The 27,335-nt window shown below is 43.1% G+C and overlaps 1 protein-coding gene across 1 annotated transcript in view; it reads right to left on the bottom strand.

Moving 5' to 3' along the window:
- Nucleotides 1-27,335, bottom strand: part of MYH9 (myosin heavy chain 9) — a 390,958-nt gene that overhangs the window by 96,579 nt on the left and 267,044 nt on the right. The window contains 4 exon segments of the mRNA XM_030206870.1: nucleotides 9,975-10,098; nucleotides 20,977-21,114; nucleotides 21,884-22,090; nucleotides 26,127-26,258. Coding sequence (XP_030062730.1) covers nucleotides 9,975-10,098; nucleotides 20,977-21,114; nucleotides 21,884-22,090; nucleotides 26,127-26,258 — 601 coding nt within the window.

Below are 27,335 nucleotides of genomic sequence, written 5' to 3'. Positions count from 1 at the left end.
GGGGTCTGATGGTATGCCATAGGACTTCTCCGAGAGGTACTCTGGCTCCTCAGACTCCCATGGACAGACTGTTTCATAATCAGCAAAATACTCCTCGTGGGAGATCTGAGTCTGCACCTATCTTGATCGACTGGAAAGATGTCCAGGTCCCAATACAGTCGCTGAGGTACAGGTCTGCTGTGTGACTCCAGAGCAGCTTTCTCCCCTGAAGTCAAAAGCATCAATGTACCGCTTGGAGTTGGCCCTGACACCTGGCATAGAACCGGTGTCAACAGCAACAGGCGGGTCACGGGCCTCCAGAAAGGACAGTCATTGCTATGGCTGGCACAAGCGCCTTCGATGTCTGTGCACTTTGCTGCTGCAACAAGCTTGCTGGCTCCGCTCCGGAAATAGCCTGGAACCATTCATCAACTGCAGGCATCAGTAATGGCTGGGCTACAGTCAGAATAGAGACCACCTTCACATTTGCTGGTGTTGAATTGGAAGCATTGTCCCAGCTGTATGAAGACTGCCATGTCGGCACCAGAACTATAGAGGGGGAGCAGTCCTCTCGGGTCCAACGCCAATGCCTCAGAGCTCCTGGCACCATGCATCAAGGGGGACCAATGCTTGGCATTGGGATACCTCGGTAATGATGAAGTCAAATTTCATAGGCCTCCTCTGTGTTGGATCTGATGTTGACTGATCCCAGACGAGATGGGTGGAGACCTTCTTGATGTCTATGAACTCACAGTTTCAGATACAGCTCTAGAAGCCATCAGGACTGATGCCAATGGACTGGACATAGCGCCAAAAAGTTTGTACTGTACCTCTAGCTTTCTGGGTTCTTTTCTGTATACTGTATATCATAGAGGCCATGAAAAGGTGCAAACCATACACATTTCTAGTTTTTATTTTAATATAGCTATTTTGCTTTTCTTGAGCTAGGAGCAGACTTAAGAGTTGCAAGAGAGCTATAAATGTGCTTTTTCTGAAAAATACCTAAGGCTGTGGTTTGACATTTGGCCTATGCTAACTTGTGATAGGTTGCTGGTCAGCAAACGAACAGCCACAGACTCCTATGACTAAGGACATCTGCAGTATCCAGATAAACAATCAAAAGAAGTAAGTGGGTGTGGGTAAAACTGTAGCCTTAGCAAGAGGGTGGGGGCAATAACATGGTAACTATACCCATTATCTAATGAAAACTTATGCTTATGTGCATGACAGGCCCTGTCAATATAATGAAGGAATAAATGATAGAATTTCATGGAACATGCTGGAAACTGGATTCATCATAACAGGAAACAGAATATTCTGGAAAGATGCATATTCATTAGGTAGGAAGGGTAATTATAATTAAGATAATGAAGAAAGGAAGAACAAATATTTAAGAGGAAACAAAACTGAGGATGGCGAGCCTCAGTGTGTCCACTAGCAGGTGGACATATTGACAGCTCCCAGGGAAAAACTGTTTTTATTTGCAAAATATTATACTGTATTGGGAGTTTGTTAATATTTCAATAATTACTGATTGGCCTCTGACAATTTGAATAAATATTTATTATGTCTAACACTTATTTAGTAGCCAGAGTTTTTCTTGCCTGGGGTTCTGCCTGGGGAGCAAGACCTCCAGAAGGCTACTCCTGTCTCTGAGGCACTGACAGGAATGCAATACGCAAACAACGAACACAAAGGCTTTGTGTTCTGGGCTCAGGCACCAACTATGGGGATTAGACCCCAAGCTGACCATGTTGCAGTGGGCACAGTGTTAAAAGCCACTGGGAACTTTTTTGGACATGAAGGGAAAAACTACCAATGCAAAATCAAATGGCTCAGTGGTGAGGGCGAAGCAGCTCAGCTGCACACAAAAATCTCAATGTTACCCAGTTGATGCTCAGGCCTAAGAGGGCCTCTAGAGCTTAAAAAAATAAACATAAAACAAACTGGCCAAAAGGGCTAGGGGGAAACTAAGGTTAAGGGAAGAACTAGGAGAAAATACCCTCCTCGGAGAAAAAACAAAAAAGAAAGATGTTATTTCTCAGATCACCAGCATGACCTCCCTGCTCCACAGAAAGACTAATGCACCCTTGCCCACCAGTCAGGCAGGAAAGCACCTGCACGCATGTGTGGTGGGACACTGCCAAAACCCTTTTAAGCAGATATTACGCTGGGCAGTCTCTGCACCAGGGTTCCATCCGATGGCATTACCCACATGTCCTGCTTGTTCTCAGAATGCAGTTTCTGAAATCCAATGGTTTACACAATCTGAACATGCTTTTACTAGAGGTAATGTCAAATTTGATCAATTTCTGACAGGTTTTTGACAGTTTTTCATAGATGGCTTATAAATGGAGAGTCTTGTTATGGATCCAAAAGTGATCAACCAAGTTAGAAACTGATTTGAGTAGGGGGTGAAAGGGTAGTAGTAAATGGCATTTACTCTGAGGACAGGTGCGAGTGTGCTGCAGTGATCAGACCTTGGTCCAGTTCTTTTCAACATTTTTGTGAGTAACAGTTCAAAGGGCTGTCTGGAAAAGGTTTACCTCCGAATGATACCAAACTCTGAATAAGGTAGACACCCTACATATAAATATGAGCCTTGCAAAAATTTATGGGTGGGAAATTTTTGCCAGGCTCATATTTATGTTTTCACTTTTCTTCAAACATGCACATATCTGTTATCGCCCATCAGCCTTTGAAACTTGAGGCGGCTTGCAAGATACAAAACCAGCAGTTAAATCTCAAACTAGCATAAAATCCTCTCCGCTAACCCTGCTACTCAGCCTTGGACCTGGTGATACATTTCTTGCATTCCATGTGCTAGGAGAGCAATGGTTTCCTTCTCTGCATAATAAAGTGCCATTATCATACATTTTAATGCCATGTGCAATCATGTATTCTGTGCAAGTTAACACAAGCTCAATCCCTCTCTGCATTGCTCAATGTGTACAACCCATGGTAGCTTTCTGCATCAGACCCTTAGATTGTGAACCCTCCACTGACTGGGATACACCTACTGTACACCTGAATATATCTCACCTTGAGCTACAACTGAACACACATAACCAAATCCAAATAAACTTATTTACCAACACATATAAATTGAAACCTTAACTACAAGTGGTGCTTTTGGAAGTAGTATCAATATGGGCTGCTCTTAAACTGGGAATTCCAAAGGAACTGCATACAGACTTACAAATTTGTCTGAAACAAAACCATACCATTTTCATATCATGAAGTATCTCAAGACTATTTTTTCATACTATTTTAAATGGTACTTCCTTACTTTAAAATTCTCTATGCTGGTTTCTTATGCCTGATTGGCTAACATGGAGGCAGAGTCTCTTATGTACCCTTGATGTGTTAAATATCAGTACTGTCCGTCACAAACATTACATATTACATATACCAGATTCATCACATAACTGACTAAAGTGAAATTCTGACACTACCTTAGGAAGGAACTTAGGATGCATGTGAAGAACTATTCCTTTGTGACACAAAGTTATTCAAAGTTGTTAAATCGCATTATGGGCTTTAGTTTGCTCCAGACAGAAAGCCAAGGCTCTTCAGTCCAAAGTGTGCTATGCACTTTCACTGGGATGGGCATGAGGTTTTGGGAAGAATGGTGACAGAACTGACTAAAGTGAAATTCTGTGAGTTTTGGTTCAAAGTTTTCGCCTGTACATGTGGGCCAATCTGAAGGGGGTGTGGGGATTGAATTCTTAATTAGTATGGTATTAAGCCTCGGGGGGGGGGGGGGGGGGGGAGGGGTCATGAGTGCCCAGACCCTGTGAGGCACACTTAGTTGAAGGGGGGGGGGGGGGGACCTCTCTTTGGCTGTGTATATAGAGGAAGGGGGTGAGGGGTCTTTACAGGCTTTAGCCCCTTACATGTAAGTCATCTTTAAATTTTCAATATGCAAACAGACTAATCCCATAGGGGGTTTAATTTCCATGCGCTCCCTTTTCATTAATGGACTTCCTGTGGGTTGGGAGGGGTGAGATGGGGAGAAAGGTGGGATTGTATTGTTATACACTGAACACCACCTGTTAAATGTGTACTGTTATGCTCGTTTGTTCAATAAAAACTGCTTTCAAGTGAAATTCTGACACTACCTTAAGAAGGAACGGGATGGATGCATTTGAAGGACCATTCTGTTATGACACAAGTTATTCAAAGTTGTTAAATCGCAAGAGGATTGTGAAAAATTACAAGAGGACCTTACAAGGACTGGTCATACAAATGGCAGATGTTTAATGTGAGCGAGTGCAGTGACATGTGAGGAACCCGAACTATAGCTATGTGATATAAGGTTCCACATTAGGAGTCGACCAGGAAAGGGATCTAGGTGTCTTCTTAGATAAGTTGAAACCCTCTGACGAGAGTGCGGTGGTGGCTAAGAAAACAAATAGAATGAGGACGCTATGCTAACTCTATCACTCCATGGTGCAACTGCATCTCGAATACTGTGTGCAATTCTACCATCTCAAAAAAGATAGAATTAGAAAAGGTACAGAGAAGGGCAACAAAAATGATAAAGGGAATGGGACAACTTCCCTATGAAGAAAGGCTAATGCGGCTAAGGCTCTTCAGCTTGGAGAAAAGACAGCTGAGAGAACATATTATAAGAGATCTAATATAATAATGAGTGGCGTGGAATGGGTGGACGTGAATCGCTTATTTACTCTTTCCAAAAATACTAGGACTAGGGGGCACGCAATGAAGGTACAAAGTAGTAAATTTAAAACAAATCTATTTCTTCACTCAACATGTAATTGAACTCTGGAATTTGTCAGAAAATGTGGTAAATGCACTTAGCTTAGTAGGGTTTATAAAAGATTTGGATAATCTAAAACAAAAGTCCATAAGCCATTATTAAGATGGACATGGGGAAAATCCACTGCTTATTTCTAGGATAAGCAGCATATAATGTATTGTACTGTTTTGGGATCTTGCCAAATACTTGTAACCTGGATTGGCCACTGCTGGAAACAGGATGCTGGCCTCATCTGTCCCAGTATGGCAATGCTTGTGTCCTTAAGTTCTTAACCTTGTGTAAGGTGGATCAACTATTTGGGCCTAGAGCTCACTGGCTCTGTGGAACAAAGTGACCACCACCAAAAACATGCCCTTCCAAGTCAGATGGCAAGCTTCGAGTGCCTTGAAGGGAGTTTTCATCAGCTAGGCAAGGATGACATTGAAATCTCAACACTGTGGAGGGTTTTAGCAACAGCAAACCCCTAATGAAATGAACTAAAGGCTATACAGAGATGGGCTTACTCTCCACATAAATGATGGCCAGCACCAACTGCCCTGAGATGAACCTTGGGACTGAAGGCTGGGCTGCAGAAGGGACCCCTTGTTTTGAGAAGAATCAGCAATACTCCAGTCTGGCACAGGTCTCTGGAGGCTAACACCAGAATTAGAGGGAACCAAATCTGTCTTGGCCAATAAGGGGCATAAGAACATAACAGTAGCCATACTGGGTCAGACCAATGGTCCAACTAGCCCAGTATCCTGTTTTCCAAACAGTTGCAAAGCCAGGTCGCGAGAACCTGGCAGAAATCCAATTAGCAGCAACATTCCATGCTAACAATCCTGGGGCAAGCAGCTACTTCCCATGTCTCAATAGCAGACTATGGACTTTTACTCTAGGAATTTGTCCAAACTTCTTTTAAACCCAGATACACTAACCGATGTTACTACATCCTCCAGCAAAGAGTTCCAGAGCTTAACTATTCATTAAGTGAAAAAATATTTCCTCCTATTTGTTTTAAAAGTATTTCCATGTAACTTTGTGTCCCCTAATCTTTGTACTTTTGCAACGAGTAAAAAATGGATTTAATTCTACACCACTCAGGATTTTGTAGACCTCAATCATATCTCCCCTCATCAATCTCTTTTCCAAGCTGAAGAGCCCTAACCTCTCGTACGAGAGGAACTCCATCCCCTTTATCATTTTGGTCGTTCTTCTTTGAACCTTTTCTAACTCCGCTATGTCTTTTTTGAGATACGGTGACCAGACCATCCCTTCCTAATAATTCCTAGCATCCGGTTTGCTTTTTTTGGCCACCGCCGCATACTGAGCAGAAGTTTGCTGCATGCCCAGTGCTACACCCTGACCACTTCCTAGCCCAGATATTGTAACCTGATTGTTCACTTGGATGAGAAGAGTTTGGTGCATTAGCCATCTCTAAGCTTTTTAGGGTGTTTCAAATTGCCTGTATTTCCAGGAGGTTGATGTAATGCTAAGTCTCCTGGGAGAACCACTGTTCTATGGGTGTGGAGTCCATCTACATGAGCTCCGTAGCCCAAGTTGGATGCATCTGTCATTCTTGTGAGTTGGAGCAATTTGGAACGGCAATCCTATGGTCAAATTGCTTTTAATTATCTACCAAGGAAAGAAACTTCGAGAGAAGGGGCAACAGTGATAGCATCCGCTAGGTTCACCATGGCTTGAGTCCACTGGGCTGAAATCAAATGGAGGTGTGCCATGGGTGTGATGTGCACAGTTGAGGCCATGTGGCCTAACAATCTCAACGTCCGCTGAGCTGAAACATGCTGGCTCTAACTTGCAATACTATGGAGATCATGTCTCCACTCACTGTTCCAGAAATGCTCAAGCCTGAATTATGCCTAGCAAGGCTCCAATGAATTCCAACTGATACTCAGGAAGAAGATGAGGCTTTGGGTAGTTTATGACAAATCCTAGTAGCTCCAGCACTCAAATAAGTACTTTGCATCAATTCTTGAGCTTTACTTTGTTGCACTTTTTACCAGCCAATCATCTAGGTAGGGAAACATGTTCTCCCAGTCTGCCTAGTGATGCTGCAACTACTGCAAGACACTAAATACTCAGGGAACCGCCAACGCCAAAAGGCAGAATGTGATATTGATAGTGAATACAATATTTCCCTGCTCAAGATCTTAAATATTTCCTTTGACTGGGACGTATATGAATTTGGGTATAGGCATCCTTTAAATCCAGAGAGCATAGCCAATCAATTTCCTAAGTCATGGGAAGGAGGGTGCCTAGGGAAACCAATCTTAACTTTTTGTTTTGCCAGATATTTGGTTCAGGACCCTTAGATCAAAGATTGGACGAAATCCCTGTCTTTTTAGGGACCGGGAAGTACTTAAAAGTAAAATCCTCTCCCTTAAAAAAAAAAAAAAAAGAGTTAGCTAGCCTCCCTCTCTACTATCAGTAGGTTATCTGGGAGAGTTACTTTTACTGTGGCTATGCTCTTGTGGAGCCAGTCAAAAGCCCATCCCCTGCTTTGACTGGGGAGCTGGTTAAGACTTAAGATCTCTGTTGCCAGAGGATGGCAATGAGTGCTCTGAGCTGTATGGGGTGAACAAGAGTGGAAGGACTGTATACCTTTGCCCTCTCTCCAAATACCTCCACGAACAGGCTGTCCTAAAAGTGGGCCAAGACAGTGACTTGATCTCAGGCACATAGCCAGGTGAGTCTGTGCATCCCAATACCCATGGCAGAGGCCCTAGACCCCACATCGAAGCATAAGTTGCTTAAGCCATGTGCTTTCTACACTCCTGTTGCATGCTACTAGCTGGCAGAGCTCTGCTGCTTTCTAAGGTGGTAGTGTCTGCAAAGTCCATTACACTGCACACTAAATTCTGCAAGTACATGCTCATGGAAAACAGGTAAGAATGTATACAGGATAGCATAGCATTCTGCAATTCCTTCCTCCCAAAGAACTCTAAGGTCCAAGCCTCCCTCCCCAGTGGCACTCGAGTGAATCTTGGAGCTTTTAGCCCTTTTGGGAGTGAATTTGACCACCATGGAATGGTGAGGAAGCTGGAGCTTAATTGAGGCGCCTTCTGAACTCTATAGTCGGCCTTTTTATGAATGGGCTGCACAGAGAGGGGGCATCTTCCACTACTTCATCTCTACAGACTGAAGGATCCTGTGCATGAGCACTATCACAGCTTTCTTTGGCCCTGGGCTCTTCCATTAACATCCAAAGTAAAAGGGATAAACCTTGCCATCTCCTACACAACTCCTCAGGGGAAGCCTTTCTCCTTTCATGGGGAGGGGTCTAACAGGATACCAAGAGGCCCTTCCTCAAATAAGTTATGGATGATGTTCAGATACTCAGCTTCTGTCCAAATCAGATTCTGAAATATTCCTGTGAGGAAACTTGAGTCTCTGCCTGCCTGTCAACTAGGCTGTTGTCCAGACATGCTGAGGAACAGGTGTCCTCATGTGCTCTGAGGAAGCTTCCACTCCAGGGCTGGACAATGACACTGTCTCCACTGGTGGAGTCTCAATACGCCCTCTGATGCATTTTGCCCAAACAGGCAGGCCATGGGCCTCCAAGGATGGGATGACACCCATGCCCTTGATACCTCAAGCCTCACCTCAGTCAAGAAGGTGCTCCATCTCCTGGAGCATGGCCTGGATCCGCTCCCCCCTCGAGGTCAGGCATCAGTAAAGATCAGGCTGCAGCCAGTACGGTCATGTTCTTGCAGGAATAGGGGAAAATCAATTGAGGTTGACATCTGCTCTGGGGTCTTGAGAAGGTTGCTCACCTTCCAAGCATAGAGACACTTCTCACATATTGAGAATGATGATCGTGTTCCCAATGCTGTGCCTTTGATGGGGATCAATGCCAATGTTTCTTGGCCTCTGCCAGACATTGGTGTCCCTCAGCGCTGACAAGGACGTTGAATTCTAGCATGTACTCAGGGCAGAAAGGAGGATGCCCGATGCCAGTGGGTGCTACCATTGCTCAATGTTGAGGCTTGGGGGAGATGACCTTGATGCTAATGTGACTTGTGTCCAATTCAGCTCCAGAAGCCACAGGGACTGATACCCCTGGACCAGACTTGTCTGCACCAAACACACTTCTGCACTGCTGCTCACGACTTAATGCTTCTTGATAGCTGTGAATATAGTGAAGGATTATGGTAAGGTGCCAAACAAATGGGTGTCCGTGAGGAACATGTTCTCGTTGCATCTGAACACTTAAAACCAACCACTGGGATTTTGGGGGGGGACATGTCAAGACAGCTGAAGGAAAATAAAAAAACATTTTGAAGGGGGGGGGGGGGAAAAAAAAAAAAAAAAAAAAAAAAGGAGTTTGACCTGGTCCAAGTGCTCAAGAATTAAGGAGCCACATAAAAAAAAAAAATGAAAAAAAGAAAATGCAACTAAAAAAACTAGGAAAAACTAAAAAAGGGTAAGAGGAATAAAACTACTCCAGAGAAGCTGAAAGGCTGAACTCACTAAAACTGAACATTTTCAAGGTGGCACGAGCTGAGGGGAAACAATCCTCTGCTCCATGGAAGAAAGAAGACTGCCTTGGCCCTGCGCATGAGGACAGTGGGCAGAAGGTGCACACGTGCAGTTGAAGCTGCCAAAAGCTTCTGGAAGTAAAAAATGCTGAGAAGCAAGTATCTCGATCGGTGACATCACTCACACATGATTGTCCTTGCTTGTCCTCAGAGAATAGACACTTGTACTTTGACTACATAGTACAAATATAGTACTCTTCCAAATACGAATTCTCATTTTCAAGATGAATGCTGCCTAGCATATTAACTTCCATAAAACTGTAGAGTACAGTAGGATCATCAGTTTTATTTAATGCAACTTAATTCCACTCACACCTCCACAAAAATAAGCATTTTGGTTAAGATTAAGCATTTGGCAAAATTTGAAATTCTAAAAGGCCCTTTGGATTAGAAATTAAATTGTAATACTTTGTGGTCAATGTTTCCTATCAACGGCATAGACAACCAAGTCTGAATTTCTTCTTAAATTTTTAAACTGAGATTTTGCTTGGTATATGTAGAATTTTACTGTGTACATATACTGTACCCCCATCCAACCACCTTCTCACTAACCATAGCCTGTGCTGTGTGATACTACTTATCTAACAGTCACTTACTTGAAAGCGCTTACCAGCAATGACAAAAACTACAAGTACTGCATCCATCAGATACTTTAACTGTGTGGTTTCTCTTACCCTCCATTTCAGTAATCATGGCCTCATGCTTATTCTTCAGTTTGGCTAAGCTCTTAGACTTCTCCTCCTCTTCAGTCAGATTGGTGGTAAATTCTGCTATTCTGTCCTCAAGTAATTTCTTCTCCTGTAGGTTTCAAAGCAATTTTATCAAAACATTTAAATACTTGAAGGTAAAAATTTGGTTGCCCTACATTTAGAATGCTTTTCAATTCAATGCATTCTGGAACCATTCTACTTCACAAAGACAACCTCCTGCAGTGATTCTTCTGTTTGCACACAAAACATGGAATTAAAATTGAGTTTAAGACTTGAATAATTGGTATCACTATCCATTTAGTTTGTCCAAGAAAAACAGCTTTGATGTCAGTGGGCACATATAAAGAAACAAGGTGAGATTCTTCATGCTATCAACACCACAGTTCTAAGAAACAGGATGTCCAGTTACACAACACATTGCTGAGAAAGTTTGCAAAACTCCATGTATAAGGAGAAATTAGATCTTACCTACTAACTTTTGTTCGAGTCTCTCCAGACTATTCCCGACAGGTGGGTATTTGCTCTCCTACCAGATGGAAGGTTGAGAACTACCAAGTGATGTTATAATAAGCACATGTGCAGCTCACAGCATGCCAATATTTCTATTGACAAAGCAACATGGTAGAGAAGAACAGATCCTTAAACCCAAGGGAATTAGAAAACCACCCTCAGAAATTCAACTGTTCTCACATAGGGAAAAAAAAGTTCTTTGCCTTCCAGAGTTTAAGCTCCCCAGGAGGACACATCTGAGTAAAGGTTGTACATGCAAGTACAAAGCAGCATCAAAAAAAGCATCCCCAAAATCTGGGTGGGTTTGGGAATGGTCTGGAGAGACTCAAAAAAGGTTAGGTTAAAATCTAATTTCTCCTTCCTTATCTCTCCAGAACATTCCCAATGAGTGGGAAGTACAAAAGCAGCCAACTCCCGATCTAATGACGCTCCAAAGGATGCTTTCTGTTTCATTTAAACATCCAACCGGTAATACTTGACAAGCTCATCTAGAAGATTTCTGCTAAGGAAGTCTGCCTCTACATTGGAAACTCCTGCCACATGTGCTACAAGAGATTTTGCTCTGCTCGGGCCATGAAAATTGCCACTTCTTGAGCCACGGACTCCTGGTATCCCCTTGACGGTTCACATGTCACTGCTGTCGGCACTGTCTGACAAGATCCTGACTGCTTTGTGACTTAGGTCCTGAAAGGCTAGGAGAGCCAGTTGGATGGCTCCCATTTCCAACTGATTGACCACTGGACTTCTTCCTTTGATCAGAGGCCTTGCATTATATGACCCAAACAATATGCCACCCAGCCCCAAAGACTGGCATCTGTGGTAACTAGTCACTTGAGTCAAGGAACATCCCCTGCTCTAGTTGACACCTTACTAGCCACCAATGCACAGAACAGGTTGTTCACCTAAGATGACCAAGTTGACAACAATGTGTTCTGAAGGAGGTCATGCGAGTTCTTGCGTAAGGAACCAATTCAATAGAGGCCACCCTCGAGCCCAGGACTTGCAACACTCTCAGGCTGAGGGTCTGCAGGAGCTACGGAGAGCCCAGGTTTGTGAAACTAGCTTCTGAATCCTGCTGTCCAGGAGGAACACTTTCCACTGGAGTGTATAGTGCATCAAACCAGATTCCCAGATACTCTAGGAACCGAGATAGCTTGAGACGGTTTTTGGCAAAATTCACTATTTATCCAAGATGTTGCAGAAGTTGAGATACTTAAAAAGTGGCCTGCATTTTTATTTATTTAGTCAGACTTTTGCTCACACCTTTTTCAGTAGTAGCTCAAGGTGAGTTACATTCAGGTACTCTGGATATTTCTCTGTCCCAGGAGGGCTCACAATCTAAGTTTGTACCTGAGGCAATTATTATTAATTACATTTGTACCCCGCGCTTTCGCACACATAGCAGGTTCAATGCGGCTTACATAGTAAATAGAATTACAAAGTCTTGAAGGAGAGTGTTACAAGTTGTAGTAAACATAGTAGTAGTGGGGTTTTGAGGATATGCAAATTGAGCATGTCAGTTTTTCAGTCCTACACAATTACAACTGGCCTAGCCTGTTTCCCTATAAGAAATTAGAAGTAGGGAGGTGATCCAGCAATCCTAAATACAGGGGCAGGGCTAAGCCCATGCAGTGGCGTATGGAGGGTTAAGATCACAAGCAGCAGCAGTGGGATTTGAACTGGCCACCTCTGGATTGCAAGACCGGTGCTCTAACCACTAGACCACTCCTCCACTCTGCATACTCTTTGAAGGTCTTTGCTCAAGTCAGCCAATTGTCCAGGTAGGGGTGTTCAGAAGGAATGGATCCTAAGGAGCTTAGCCGAAATTGGATGGCAGAGCCAGTGGTGGGAGGCGGGGATGGTGCTGGGCAGACTTATACGGTCTGTGCCAGAACCGGTGGTGGGAGGCGGGGCTGGTGGTTGGGAGGCAGGGATAGTGCTGGGCAGACATACGGTCTGTGCCCTGAAAAGGACAGGTACAAATCAAGGTAAGGTATACACAAAAAGTAGCACATATGAGTTTATCTTGTTGGGCAGACTGGATGGACCGTGCAGGTCTTTTTCTGCCGTCATCTACTATGTTACTATGTTAGTTTTGAGAAGGTATTCAGTGCCATGGCTAGACAATGGGAGAGCCTTGAACTGGTAGTGACTGAGAACCAAAAAAAAATGTAAGAACCTCTGGTGATCTGGATGAATAGGAATGTGCAAATACACCTCTGACAAGTCCAGAGATGTCCAGAACTCCCCCTGGACTACCACTATATCAATCACGTTTCCATGTGAAAAAAGAAAGCCTTCAGATCCCTGTCGACCCTCTTCAAATCCAGAATCAGCTGATTAAGATTCCTTTTCCAGTGTTTCCCAAGTCCAGTCCTGGAGCACCCCTTGCCAGTCAGGTTTTCAGGATATCCACAATGAATATTCATGAACTTGATTTGCATACAATGCCTCTATTATATGCAAATCTCTCATGCATATTTATTGTGGATTTCCTGAAAGTCTGACTAGCAAGGGGTACTCCAGGACTGGACTTGAGAAACACTGATAAGAGTACATCAAATACATGCCAGAACCTCTCTTCTTGTGGAACAAAAAACCTTTCTAAATTAACATGCAGTTAAGACTTTAAGGGGGGACTTGCAGGGCAAAAAAAAAAAAAAAAAAAGCATTAAGAGGAAGAGAATTACAGAACATAGACTTAGCCCGAGAACATCTAGGACCCACTGCTCTGAGGTAATCTGGGCCCATCTCCGATGAAACAGCTGCAACACTCCCCCTATGAAAATGATCAGAGGATAGGCCCAAACACTTTCATTGGGAGGCTCCAGATGCCCCTTGAAAAGACAAAGGAAGAGCTTCTTCTCCAAAACCTACCTTGCTGGGTCCCATTCAATCTGCTCAAATGGAATCTCCTCGCATCTCTAAAACGCCTCCTGGTTGTAGAGCAAGTCCCCCAAGTGACAACTATCCTCAAGGAGTCTAGAAACTTTGGCTTTTCCAAATCTTCAGTAAAATGTAATTACTCCTAAAAGGCAGCTGACTCAGATGTACCTTTGAAGCCACATCTGATGACCAATTTCTTAGCCAGAGGAAATGTCTCTCCACTACTAAGGCCAAATTATTTGCTTAAGTCCTAACCAAGTCATACACAGTACCCACCAAAAAGGTGGTACCTAATTTCAGGTCTGATACCCTCAAACCTGTGCCATGGTTTCCCCCAGAGAATCCAGACGTCTCCCTGCCCAGCGAAAACAGGCTTGAACCACATAACCTCCACAGATGGCTACTTGCAACGCCAGAGCAGAGATCTCAAAAGATCTCTTCAGAAGGGCTTCCATTCTTTGATCCAGAGGATTCTTTACCGCCACATCACCTTCAACAGGCATTTCTGTCTTCTTGGCAACAGTAGTTAACACATTCACCTTTGGAAAACTGAAACTCTCCAATTCCATTAAAAGAAGTTGATAAAGATGAGTCATGGCTCTGCCAATTCTTAAAGCCACATCAGGGGAATGCCATTTGGCTTCCATTTGTTTGAGATTATACGTGAATTCTCTCACAGGCCCCCGGATCCCTTTCAAAAGTGAATCTCCTTTTCTAGTTACTGTAGGCTCCTCATCTGACAAATGAAGCCACCGAAAACTTCAGTAATCAAGGAGGGAAGGTCTGGTTTACGGAAAATGCAAACTACAGTATTGTCATCATTCAGAGGAACCTCTGAGCTCTCATGTCATCCTCCCAATCGGTTTCCTTGTCTAAAATTTCATACAAGGGTGTCAAAGAACCCTGAAACCAAATCATCCTGAAAAGAGCTGTCTCTTGGCCCAGAGGGCCACTCCTTGTCTCTGGCAGAGGTTCGCTATAGAGGGGACTGGCAAACCTAAAGGCTTGGTGCAGCAATACTACAAACTCTGGGGGAAAAAGCAGAAGTAACCTCATCAGAATCTTGCCTATGCAGCACTGGCAGTTCATCTGAAAGGGCTAAGACACTAAAAAACGCAGTGCTTCCTGCCAGCATGTTCCACTCTGAATCCTACTGGGGTAACTCTGCCAGGCTTGTCTACACTTCTGTAGCCACCAGAGACCCTGCAACACTGAAAATGGCAGCACTAAAAGTGTAATGCGACAAAGGCTAATTAGTGCAGCCCCCACATGCTGTGCTGAGAGAAAGCAGAAGTGTCTCTGAACCTGCCATCTTGGCTCAACAGTCCCTGTGGTGCCCAACAGAAAGTTTCCCACAGTTGAACAAAAGATATCTCCACCCCCAAAATGAGCAGTAAGCCATTAGGGAAAGAAAACCTGAATGAAGGTTCTCCCTGAGCACCTTTTCAGTAAGAATACAGTGCACTCTTGTCTCCTCTCTTTTTTTTTTGTTTTGGCAGCTGTTTCCTTCAGCTCTTGGGCAGAACTCAAGGAACCCCTCCTAGTGGGGAGAGAGGGCTGAGGCATAGGGCAACTCCAGGAGATAGTTTTTTTTTTTGGGGGGGGGGGGGGCAGGGAGGAAATTAGACGTGAACAGTGTGCACAGCCCACTAAGCAGGGAAACCAGGCCCCTCACAACAACTCTCTGCTTCCTTTTTTTTTTTTTTTTAATTTAAACCAAATTATTATCATCATTTTTTTTGTAAACATATGGGGCCAAGAGGAAGCACCCAAACCAGGCCAGACTTGACAAGGGTTGCACAGGTGCTCACCTACCACCTGCTGAGGAGACAAATACTGGTGGGCTCTGGGCTGCACAGGTGTTTATACTATGGTATCACTCAGTAGTTGCAAGTCTCTCATTTGCTGGTAAGAGGGCACACATTCATTTTTCTGGCATGGTCAGTAGAGAAGGAGAAATCAGATCTTACCGGCTAATTTGCTTTCCTTTAGTACCTCCGGACCAGCCCAGAAGGTGACTGATGGGTTGTGCATACATTCCAGCAGGTGGAGACTGAGAACGACGACTCTAGTGAGAGCCAATAAGAGCCCTGGCTAGCTAGAAGCAGCTTCAGTATTAACTTTACAAAGGAGAGAAACAAGACAGTGCAACTTCTGTGTAACCAGTGAACTCAAACTGCCACTCTTAGTAAATATACACACCTCACAGGAAGTGTTCAAGGTTAATGGCAAGTATCTTTGAGAATACTCAAAAAAAATCACAAACTTTCAAAGCACCTCAACATGGAACCTAAAAAACCCTGCAATTTATGTTGACCTCAAAGAACCAAACATAGTACAATTAAAAAAGGTCACAGCATAGGGAGGGATCTGGGCCAATTGGGAGGGACTAAAGGAAAGCAAATTAGAAGGTAAGATCTAATTTCTTCTTCCTTAGCATCCCTCCAGACCAACCCAGAAAGTGACTGATGGGAAGGAAGCAGGCTGAACAGACAATGGGATAAACAAACTGGTTTATTAGCTACAATTGTCTGTTCAGACTGCTTCTCTCTCTCATTTTGCTCGCTTTGTTCTCCCTGTGAGTTTTTCTCTGTTTAGTTACCTTTTGGATAAACAAAGCAGTACATTCATGGGAGGGGCCCTAATAATCTCACTGTAAGAATACTCGTGCCTAAAACCACATCCTAACACTGAACATCAAGCCTGTAATGCTTAGAAAAAGAATGCAAGGAAGACCATGTCGCCGCTTTACATATTTCCAAAGGAGGCACCAAGCAGTGCTCAGCCCATGACGCAGCTTGCCCCTTGGTACACTGTGTTTTTACTCCTTCAGGACTAGGTTTCCTGGAAAGAAGGTAAGCAGAAGCAATCATCTCCATAGACCACCTAGAAATAGTGTATTTAGATGCCGTCAACCCTTTGCGGAAACTCCCAATCAGCACGAAAAAAAACAACCTGATGGTCTAAATTCTTCCGTAGACTGCAAATATTGCTTAAGAACTCTCCTGATATCCAGTTTACGCAAACGACACTGGTCTTGCGATCCAGAGGAAGAACCCAGTACTGGCAAAACCACTGTTTGGTTCAAATGAAATCTCAACAAGACCTTAGGAAGGAAGGAAAGGAACGGAGTGTGAAACTACCCGTTCCTTAGAAAACTCCAAAATAAGGAAACCTACAGGAAATCGCCTGCAAATCTGATATGCGTCTAGCCAAGGCAACAGCTACCAAAAATGCCATATTGAGTGTCAAATCTTTAAGAAAGGGAATGGGACTTGATATACTGCCTGTCTGTGTTTTTGCAACTACATTCAAAGCGGTTTACACAGTATATACAGGTACTTATTTGTATCTGGGGCAATGGAGGGTTAAGTGACTTGCCCAGAGACACAAGAAACTGCAGTGGAAATTTAACCCAGTTCTCCAGGATCAAAGTTTGCTGCACTAACCAATAGGCTATTCCTCCACTGAAAGAAAGAAAGCTGTTCAAGGCTCAAAAGGAGGTCTAGTAAGGACTGAGGGAACTAAATTAAGGTCCCAAGCAGGAAAGAGGGGTCTATGAGGGCGAATGAGACCCGCTCCCTGAAGGAAATGAACGTCAGGATGACCAGCTAAGGTTTTTCTTTGATACAACTGCAGAAACAAGAATGCTGTAATTTGCACCTTAAGAGAAGCAAGTGACACCGAAGCTCAAAACGGAGAAATGACAAGACTGGCACACCAAGACTTGAAAATACGTCATGTTCGAATATAATTCAGAGAAGTTGATTGATGTTGCGAATGAAGCACCATGACAATCACATTATCTTCGCCAACAGTGCCCTTTCAAGAGCCAAGCCGTAAGACAAAATCAAGACGGTTCTGGATATACTACTGGACCCTGGAAGCATAAACGGAGCGTCCACTAGAAGGTATATGATCCTTTGAATGAGACGTCCTAGAAGAGGCCATGGAGGAAACACAAAGAAGCGCCGACGGCCACAGTTGAAGAAAAGCATCTATGCCCTCTGCTTTGTGATCCTTCCTGTGACTGAAGAATTGTGGCACTTTGGAATTGAAATTTGTTGCCATAAGGTCCATGACTTGGGAGACCCCAGTGATCGAGAATGGCTTGAAACACTGCCGCAGTGAGATCCCATTCTCCCAGGCCTAGATTGTGGCGACAGAAAGTCTGCCTGAACATTCGTTGTCCCTGCCACACAAGAAGCCGACAGTTATAAGAGATGATGTTTCACCCAAACCATGAGAAGAGTCGCTTCCTGCTCCAGCGAATGACTCCTCATCCCTCCTTGCCGACTGACATAAGCTACTTCTGTCGCATTGTCAGAGAAAACGCGCACGGGCTTGTTTTCGACTAGATAACGGAATGCCTCCAGGGCCAGATGAATTGCTCTTGTTTTCAACGGCTTGATCGAGCAGCACGCTTCCTCCTGGGACCAAAGGCTTTGAGCAAGATGCCCCATACAGTGAGCCCCCAGCCCCGAGGCTGGCATCGGTTGTTACTATTATCCAATGAGGCGAATCCAAAGAACTCCCTTGGTCAGATTGTGTGGCTGAAGCCACAAACGGAGACTCCCCCACTCCAGAGTTCTGAGCGGCAATCTGACATTTAGAGAATTCATCTGCAGAGACCAAAGGGACAAGAGATACTTCTATAAAGGTCTCGTGTGTGCGCTTGCCCAAGGAACTACCTCTATCGTCACTGCCATGGATCCTAGGATGTGAAGATAAACTTTCACACACGGCACCGGTTTGGGCAGGAGAGTATGAATCTGATCCTGAAGTTCGACAATTTTGTTCTATGGAAGAAACACTCGCCCTTGCAGAGTATTGAAGGAAACTCCAAGATAGTTGAGAGTTTGAGACAGTACTAAGCGACTCTTGAGAAGTTTACCACCCATCCAAGTGATTGAACAAACTAGCCGTGGACTGCATATTTCTCCTGATTCAACTTTGCTCTGATCAACCAATCGTCCAGGATGAACTAGAATGCCCTCTTTACTGAGAGCTGCTGCCACCACCACCACGACCTTCGTGAAGGTACGAGAAGCTGTAGCAAGATTGAAAGGCAGAGCATGAAACTGATAATGCTTTCCCAAAACCGCAAAGCAAAGAAACTGCTGGTGGAATGGCTGAATCGGGATGTGCAGATAGGCCTCTGTTAAGTCTAAAGCCGTTAAAAACTCTCCTGACCGAATGGCAACTATGACCAAGCAGAGTTTCCATATGAAACCTGGAGACATCGGGTGGCCGGTTGGTCGCTTAGAGATCCAAAATCAGTCAGAAGGACTCTTCTTTCTTCGGGAAGACAAAGTAAATGGAATAGCAACCTGATCTCCGAGGGTGGAACCGAACAGACTGCTTGTAATTCGAGAAGCCTCTCTAGGGCATCTTTCATCACTCCCACCTTGAGATGAGGACAGGGAGACTTCCAGGAAAGCATCTGGCAGTTGCCGTGCACTCTTAAGGTGTACCTGTCACAAATAACCTCGAGAACCCATTTATCTGAGGTAATCTGATAAAACAGAGCTAAGCGAGCTCCCACAGGAATTAGGTTGGGCCTGGAGACCTTCATTGGAAAGGAGGCACAGGGGACTGAAAGGATGTACCTGCATCTCTGCCTTCATACTGGGCACCTCGAAAGGACTTAAATCTCTGGAAGAACTGAGCCTTCTCAGCAGTAGCTACCCTGCCTGGTCTGAACTGACGAAAATCTCTGCCACGTCCCCAACTAGAAAGAAGACCATGACCAGCTGACCTAGGACAATCCTCAGGGAGTCTAGGAACCTTCGTGACTCACAAGCTCTTTATTAATTTATCAATCTCGTCACCAAACAGAAAAGATCCTCGAAAGAGAAACTTACTAAGCTTAGACTTAGAAGCCATCAGCTGACCAACCTCAAAGTCAAAGAGATGAACGTGTGGCCACACTTAATGCCATAGACTTAGAAGCCCCTTAACAAATCATCTTAGCTACTTCCTCATCCCCTGCCTCTCACTGCTAACAGGAAAGCTGGTGCACAGAAGAAGAGAGAAAATGCAAAGACTAATACTGTTTTATTTTTTTTAAAGAAGAAAGTCAAAGAGCAGCAAGAAAAAAAGGGAAGAGACTCAAGGGCTCACCACCTTCCACCTGCTAGAAACTGAATATTGAATCTTCCTCTAGCTACCCAGGGCTTTTATTGGCTCTCACAAGAATCGGAGCTCTCAGTTTCCACCTGCTGGAAGGCGTGCACAACCCAGTCACTTTCTTGGCCAGTCTGGAGGGACGTTAAGGAATAATGTATTAATTGCGGTGTTAATAATTAATGTGTAGTCCTACTGTATATTAAGAATACCCCTAATCAGTTGCGACAGTCACTTTTCTACAACTGGTTGCTCACAAACCTTTATTTGCTGCATTTGTATCCCACATTTTCCCACCTCTTTGCAGGCTCTATGTGGCTTACATTATGCCGCAATGGCGATCGCCATTAACGGAATGAGAAGTACAGAGTATTATTACAATTAAGGTGCATAAAATATCAAGTAAATTTGAAGTAAATAAATTCATATTAGGTATATGAGATCAAGGATAAAGTATAACATTCAATAACAACAATATGATTAAAGTAACCAAATTAAAGAGTTCAATGTTGTACAGTTTTAATGTATTTTTTGAAGAAAAAAAAAAAACCACCTCTCTCTCGCACATTACTGTATACCAGCTTCAGATCACATGTCCAGGGGACTCTGGGAACACACACCAGTCCTTGGGCTAAAAGGGACCCTTTTAGAAGGGACACATTATTACTGCTCATCGGCCAGCAGGGACTATTACAATAGCTGTAGTCATTCTGCTCTCCCTCCCAAGACTTGTGCTCAGATTTAGCTGATAGGGATCAAAATCTAAATCCCCTGCACAGTAGGGGCTTCTATTCCTAGTAGTTTACTTCTAACTAATTTGTTGTTGAGGCTACAAAGTGTTTTGTCATATTGGACACCTTTACACATGGAATCTAATGTATGTGCGTCACTTATGAATCACCAGTGCAGGAAAAATATAAAAGAGCAGAGGATACAAGACAAGTCAGGAGGAGGGATGAGAATAATGAATGAAGTGGTGTTTTTATGGTGTTGATCCAATAAATAAATACCCATTTATTATTTCTGCTGCACTGGGGTGCTTTGTGTTGATCAGTTAATCCCTGAAATCAGAAGCCTTAATTATAGCCTAGGTTACAATGATGACCCAAAGGTCCAGCGCTTTTTTTGAGGGGGTACTTGTGGGTACTGAGTACCGGCACCGTTTTCATTGTCTGCTAAAATTGACTCATGGTCCCCAAGTTATAGTAAAAGAGCTCAGGCTCTACACACCAATTCTGCCTTTTCATAGATTCTGTGACTGGTTGCAGGGGGCCTGGCTATTGTAGGGCGGGTCCCTCAGTGATCACCCCACCCCTGAAGGGTGGTCTGGCATTTGAGTACCGGCACCTTTTTTGCTAGAAAACACGCACTGCAAAGGTCTAACAAATTCAAAATACTTTGCAGTGTTTGTGAAGAGCTTTCTGAGGAGACATAACAATCTCACCTTTCCCAGTTTACTGTTCTGATCTTCTAGTACAATCACATCTTCCTCCATCTTCTTTACTTTGGCATCTATGCTGACTTTGTCCAGCTGTAGTTTCTGTCTTGCAGCCTCCTCTTCTTCCAGCTGCTCCTCTAGCTCCTGCAAGAATGAAGTACATATTAATACCACTTACTAAAGCCCCCCCCCCCCCCAAGTGAACCTCTGCTCCCTATATATATATTATAGTCCTAAGATGCTAAATTATCTATTTTTGACTTAAGAAACGAACCAAACTAAAGCCCGTTTTAAACGTAGCCTATGAGAGCGCCAAAGAAACTTACTGCAAAATTTTAGTTTAACTGGAAGGGCTATATTTTATGCTTCTACCTATGTAGTTCATTACAATTCCATCTCTACTAGCCACCAGTATTTTTCCTGTTTTCACCATGTTCTCATCCATACAATGCGTCACCTTTCAGGATTGCATCTGATGCTAGGTTTGTGGTCAAGCCACCCTGCCCCCTTTTCAGGCACAGTGAACACTTATCTTTACTACTAGTTTCATTCCCCATACACTCCAGGTAAAACAACCTATGAAAGGAATCCAGGTCTACTGCTTGGCAATTCAGAATTAAGCTTTTGATCACTAGAATGACTCCAGTTTCTTTTTTATTATTGTTACATTTGTATCCCACATTTTGCAGGCTCAATGTGGTTTACATATTACCGCTAATGGCGTTAGCCAGTTTCGGTCTGAACAAATACAAGGTGATATTATGGTAGATAAGGTATATGTATGGTAGGTAATTATGGGAGTTTAGAGAGGGGAGGAAGAGTCAGGTAATGTCCATTACGGTCTTTGGTTATATTGTGTAGCAGGTGTCCAGGTATTTTGCTCATTTTGCATGCAAAGCCTTTACATGCTTACTGCAATATTATGTAGCATCTTCTTTTTCTCTGTCTGCAGTTGCTGACATCGCTCTTCTTCCTCTTCAACTCGGGACTCCAGGTCATGCAGGATCTCCTCCAACTCCTGCTTTTTAGCTACCAGGCGGACTCTCATCTCTTCTGCCTCAGCACAGAGATCACTTTCTGCTTGCAGTCTTTCCTGTAGCTGCATCTTCTCTGCTGTTAGCTATATTCACAAAAGAATAGTAAAAGTTAGTTAAAAGCTGATAGTTACTTCCCCTCACCATTTCAACATTTTAGTGACAGGAAAAAGTGCAAAAATGGCATTGAGAGAGGAATGAAGGAAGAACTGGATACATTCCCATTTGTTAACAGATGAAAAGCAGAGAACTACTAAAAAAAAAAAGAATGGAAGCAAGGTAGATCTAGAATGATTTTCAGAAGACTTTTGTGAACAGCTAGCTAAACTGAAAGCAGGCAAAGTGATGGGACCAATTGGGACTCAGAGAGTATTGAATGAAATAGGAAGTTCTGGTAGCTCCACTATCTAACCTTCAACATTTTAGAATGGTCCTAGAGTACTGAGATGGACAAATGCGACCTCTCATCACAACAGAAAAAGTTAATGCAGCTGGAAGCTACAGGCTGGTTAATCTGACCTCAGTGGTAAATTAGGAATTGCAGCTAACAGAGGACAGCAGAATTTCTGGAATCCAGTGGACCGGAGACAGCATGATTTACTAGAAGTCAGTCATCATATATATCTGATTAATTTTGTCTGAATGGAGAAGCGGACTGTGGGACAAGCACTAGATTTGGCACTTAGATTTCAGCAAACTTATAAATGAACTAAGTGCCCTTAGTATGGCCCTATAGTGATTAATTGGATTAGAAACTGGTAGAATGGGAGGTCATAAACAGTAGTGGTAAGTGGAGCTCACTCAGAAAAAGGTGTTACAGGTGGCATGCTACTCTTTGTCCTTATCCCTTATTTGTTCTGTTTGTCTGTCCTAATTAGATTGTAAGCTCTGTCGAGCAGGGACTGTCTCTTCATGTTCAAGTGTACAGCGCTGCGTACATCTAGTAGTGCTTTAGAAATGATAAGTAGTAGTAGTAGTAGCATGCTAATGTGGCTATTATAAGGGATCTACTGAAGAATGGGACAGAGTTTGGAAGTTAAGATTTATGTAGTCTCATGCATTTGGTTCTACAAGAGTCAAATGTGCGATACAACCTAATATAGCAGGTGCACACAAATAAAGTATTACATACCATGTAAAATGAGTTTACCTTGTTGGGCAGACTGGAAGGAAGGAAAGGGAAGGGAAATGAGACTTGATATACCACCTTTCTGTGGTTTTTGCAACTACATTCAAAGCGGTTTACATGGTATATTCAGGTACTTATTTGTAACCAGGGGCAATTGAAGGTTAAGTGACTTGCCCAGAGTCACAAGAACCATACAGGTCTTTATCTGCTGTCATTTACTATGTATGATTGGTCATCTTAAAATCAATCAGATACAAACAGGGTGACAGCAAAAGCCAGCAGGATGACTGGGTGCATAGGAAGAGAACAGAGCAGAAAAGGAAAAGATGATAGTACCTCTGTTTACTTAAAGTGCATGATGAGATCACACCTGGAAGGGGTGGTTACTTAAAAAAAATCAATGGTCAAGTATATGGGGGCAGATCATCTAAATATGCATACTTTGAAAGAAAGGCATGATAGGGGAGATCAGATATTATACCTGTAAGGTACTTATACGCAGGAGATAGGCTTCATTCAATAGAGAAAGAAGTTCTGTAACAAGGTGAGTTATAAGATTACAGCGAGGTGAAGGAAGCTATTAGAGCTAAAAGAAAATCCTTCAGAAAATGGAAGGAACCAACTGAAAGTAATAAGAAACAGCATAAGGAATGTCAAGTCAACCGCAAAGTGCCGATAAGGAAGGCAAAGAGGGACTTTGAATAAAAAAAAAAAGAAAAAAAAGATTGCATTGGAAGCAAAAACACATACAGTGAAACCTCGGTTTTCGTTGACTTCGGTTATCGTCGGTTTCGGTTTTTGTTGATTTTTTCAGTGAAAAAGTTGTCTCGGATTTCGTTGGCGTGCCCAAGTGACCTCGCTGCTAATTTTGCGAAATTGTTTTCGGACGGATTATCAACGAAAACCGAGGTATCACTGTAGCAAAAAAAAAAAAAAAAATTTTTTTTTTTAGATATATTAAAAGCAAAAAGCCGGAAAAAAAAAAATCAGTTGGACTGCTAGATGACCGATGGGTAAAAGGGGCAATCGGGGAACACAAAGCCATAGCAGAATACCGGTGTCAGAAATGGTATTCTAAGCTGACAAGTCAGAGAAACTGATTAAATCTCTATAAACCTGGAGGATGTAATAGGGCAATTTGACAAACTGAAGAGTAGCAAATCTACTGGACCAGATGATATTCATCCCAGAGTACTGATAGGCAAAATGGTAGACACTATTATAACGAACAAAATTACAGAGGATATCCAAAAGCATAGATTAACGAGACAAAGCCAATATGGATTTAGTGAAGGGACATCTTACTTCACCAATCTATTACATTTCTTTGAAGGGGTGAACATGTGGATAATGGTGAGCCAGTTGATACTGTGTATCTGGATTTTCAAAAGGCGTTTGACAAAGTACCTCATGAAAGACTCCAGAGGAAATTGGAGAGTCATGGGATAGGAGGTAGTGTCCTACTGTGGATTAAAAACTGGTTAAAAGATAGAAAACAGAGTAGGGTTAAATGGTCAGTATTCTCAATGGAGAAGGGTAGATAGTGGGGTTCCCCAGGGGTCTGTGCTGGGACCGCTGCTTCTTAACATTTATATATGATCTAGAGATGGGAGTAATTAGTAAGGTAATTAAATCTGATGACCATACAAAGTTATTTAAAGTTGTTAAATCGCAAGAGGACTGTGAAAAATTACAAAAGGACCTTACAAGACTGGGCGTCTAAATGGCAGATGACGTTTAATGTGAGTAAGTGCAAAGTGATGCATGTGGGAAAGAGGAACCCGAACTATAGCTATGTAATGCAAGGTTCCACGTTAGGAGTTGCCGATCAAGAAAGGAATCTAGGTGACTGATACGTTGAAACCTTCTGCTCAGTGTGTGTGTGCTGTGGTGGCTAAGAAAGCAAATAGAATGTTAGGTATTATTTGGAAGGAATGTAAAACAAAAATAAGGGTGTTATGCCTTTGTATTGCTCCATGGTGTGACCCGTACCTCGAATATTGTGTTCAATTCTGGTCACCGCATCTCAAAAAAGATAGTGGAACTAGAAAAGGTGCAGAGAAGGGGGACAAAAATGATAAAGGGGATGGGATGACTTCCCTATGAGGAAAGGCTGAAGCAGCTAGGGCTCTTCAGCTTGGAGAAAAGACGGCTGAAGGAAGATATGATAGAGGTCTATAAAATAATGAGTGGAGTGGAACAGGAAGACGTGAATCGTCTGTTTATTCTTTCCAAAAATACTAGGACTAAGGGGCATGCAATGAAGCTACAAAGCAGTAAATTTAAAATTAACTGGAGAAAATCTTTTACTCAACATTGCCAGAGAATGTGGTAAAGGCGGTTAGCTTAGCGACATTTAAAAGATTTGGACGGCTTCTTAAAGGAAAAGTTCATACACCATTATTAAAATGGACTAGGGGAAAATCCAGTGCTTATTTCTGGGATAAGCAACATAAAAAGTATTGTACTTTTTTGGGATTTTGCCAGGTATTTGTGACCTGGATTGGCCACTGTTGGAAACAGGATGCTGGGCTTGATGGACCTTTGGTCTGTTACAGCATGGTAATACTTATGTACTTATATGTACTTAAATCAGAAGTAATCTAGGAAACCTCCTTACAGAAAAGGTGGTAGATGCACGCAATAGTCTCCCAGAGGAAACACTGGAGACGCAAACAGTATCTGAATTCAAGAAAAATCATCTGTGCTTGTTCCATACCGAGGAAGAGCAGTTGGTTGTGGATGGGTAGGCTGGATAGGCCACACTATCTGCTGTCATTTTCTATGTTATGAAATGAGCTGCTATTGATAAGCCAACAAGTGCAGCCATCTCTTTGCAATCATTGGTTTTAAGTTTTATTTGCAGAGCAAGCTGTAATTGTGTTAAATATACCTAGCTACCTAAGTTAAGGCTGCAACAACTTTTCCAAGAACTAGCTGCAGTGTTACCTTTATGCCTAAGTTTACAAGACATATATGCCTGTTTTCCTCACCAAGGACTGCTCTTTTTCCAGTTCTTCTAGTTTCACCTCCAAGACCGTGTGCTTTTCTTTGACTTTATTCAGTTCCTCCTCTTTGGCCATCATTTCCTCTTCCTGCCTGCTTACCTGCAGCAATGGCTTCACCTGGATGAAACAAGTACACTTGTTTGAATAAAGAATGGCATGAAATTAATTCCTTAAACTTCCCAACTAAGAAAACGGAATAACTCATCCTCCCCTGTCTTGCCAGCTCATAACCTTGGAGTTATTTTTTACTTTTCTTCACATACCCAGATAGCTAAAACCTGTCATTTAGTCCTCTATCACCACTAAAATTTGTCCCTTCCTTTCAGCACACTACGAAAACTCTTATACAAATCGCCTCACGCTTAGATTATTGCAACTTGCTTTGCACAGGTCTCCCACTAAACTTTTAACTCAACCCTCATGCACCTCTGTTCAGTACCCATTTTTTGTATTAATCATTCCTACAATAACCTCCCTAATTCCATTATCTATCCTGCTTGCCTTGAAGAATGTAAGCTCTGTAGAGCACATGTACAGTGCTGAGTACATCTAGTAGAGCTATAAAGTGAATATACTTACCTGTAACAGGTATTCTCCGAGGACAGCAGGCTGATTGCTCTCACATGTAGGTTGACGTCCCCGGCGGCCCAAAAAATTTTGCAAGCAAAATAAAATCGTCTATCCAGAGAGTTCTGTCATGTGGGCAGCGCGAACGACTTCCCGCCCACCACGCGAGTGTACCTCTTCAATTTAATCAAAAAGCATATAAACAAGAAAACAACAACAACAACAACTCCAAAGGGGAGGCGGGCGGGTTTGTGAGAACAATCAGCCTGCTGTCCTCAGAGAATACCTGCTACAGGTAAGTATCTTCGCTTTCTCCAAGGACAAGCAGGCTGCTTGATCTCACATGTGGGGTATCACTAGCAACCAGGTTCACTCAAAACAATGAACATTGGTCAATTGGACCTTGCAATGGCGAGGACATAACATAGTTGATTTTGGTTTCAGGTCAATCTAACAGAGTGCAGCCTGGAACAGAACAATGGGTCTTGGGTGGGGGGGGGGGGGGGGGGGTAGAGTTGGATTCTAAACCCCAAACAGATTCTGCAGTACTGCCTGCCCAAACAGATTGTCGTGTCAGGTATCCTGCTGAAGGCAGTAGTGAGATGTGAATGTGTGGACTCGCGTTGC

The sequence above is a fragment of the Microcaecilia unicolor genome, chromosome 1 (genome assembly GCF_901765095.1).
Source record: "Microcaecilia unicolor chromosome 1, aMicUni1.1, whole genome shotgun sequence".
NCBI lineage: Eukaryota > Metazoa > Chordata > Amphibia > Gymnophiona > Siphonopidae > Microcaecilia > Microcaecilia unicolor.
This window is presented reverse-complemented; position numbering and strand designations above follow the sequence as displayed.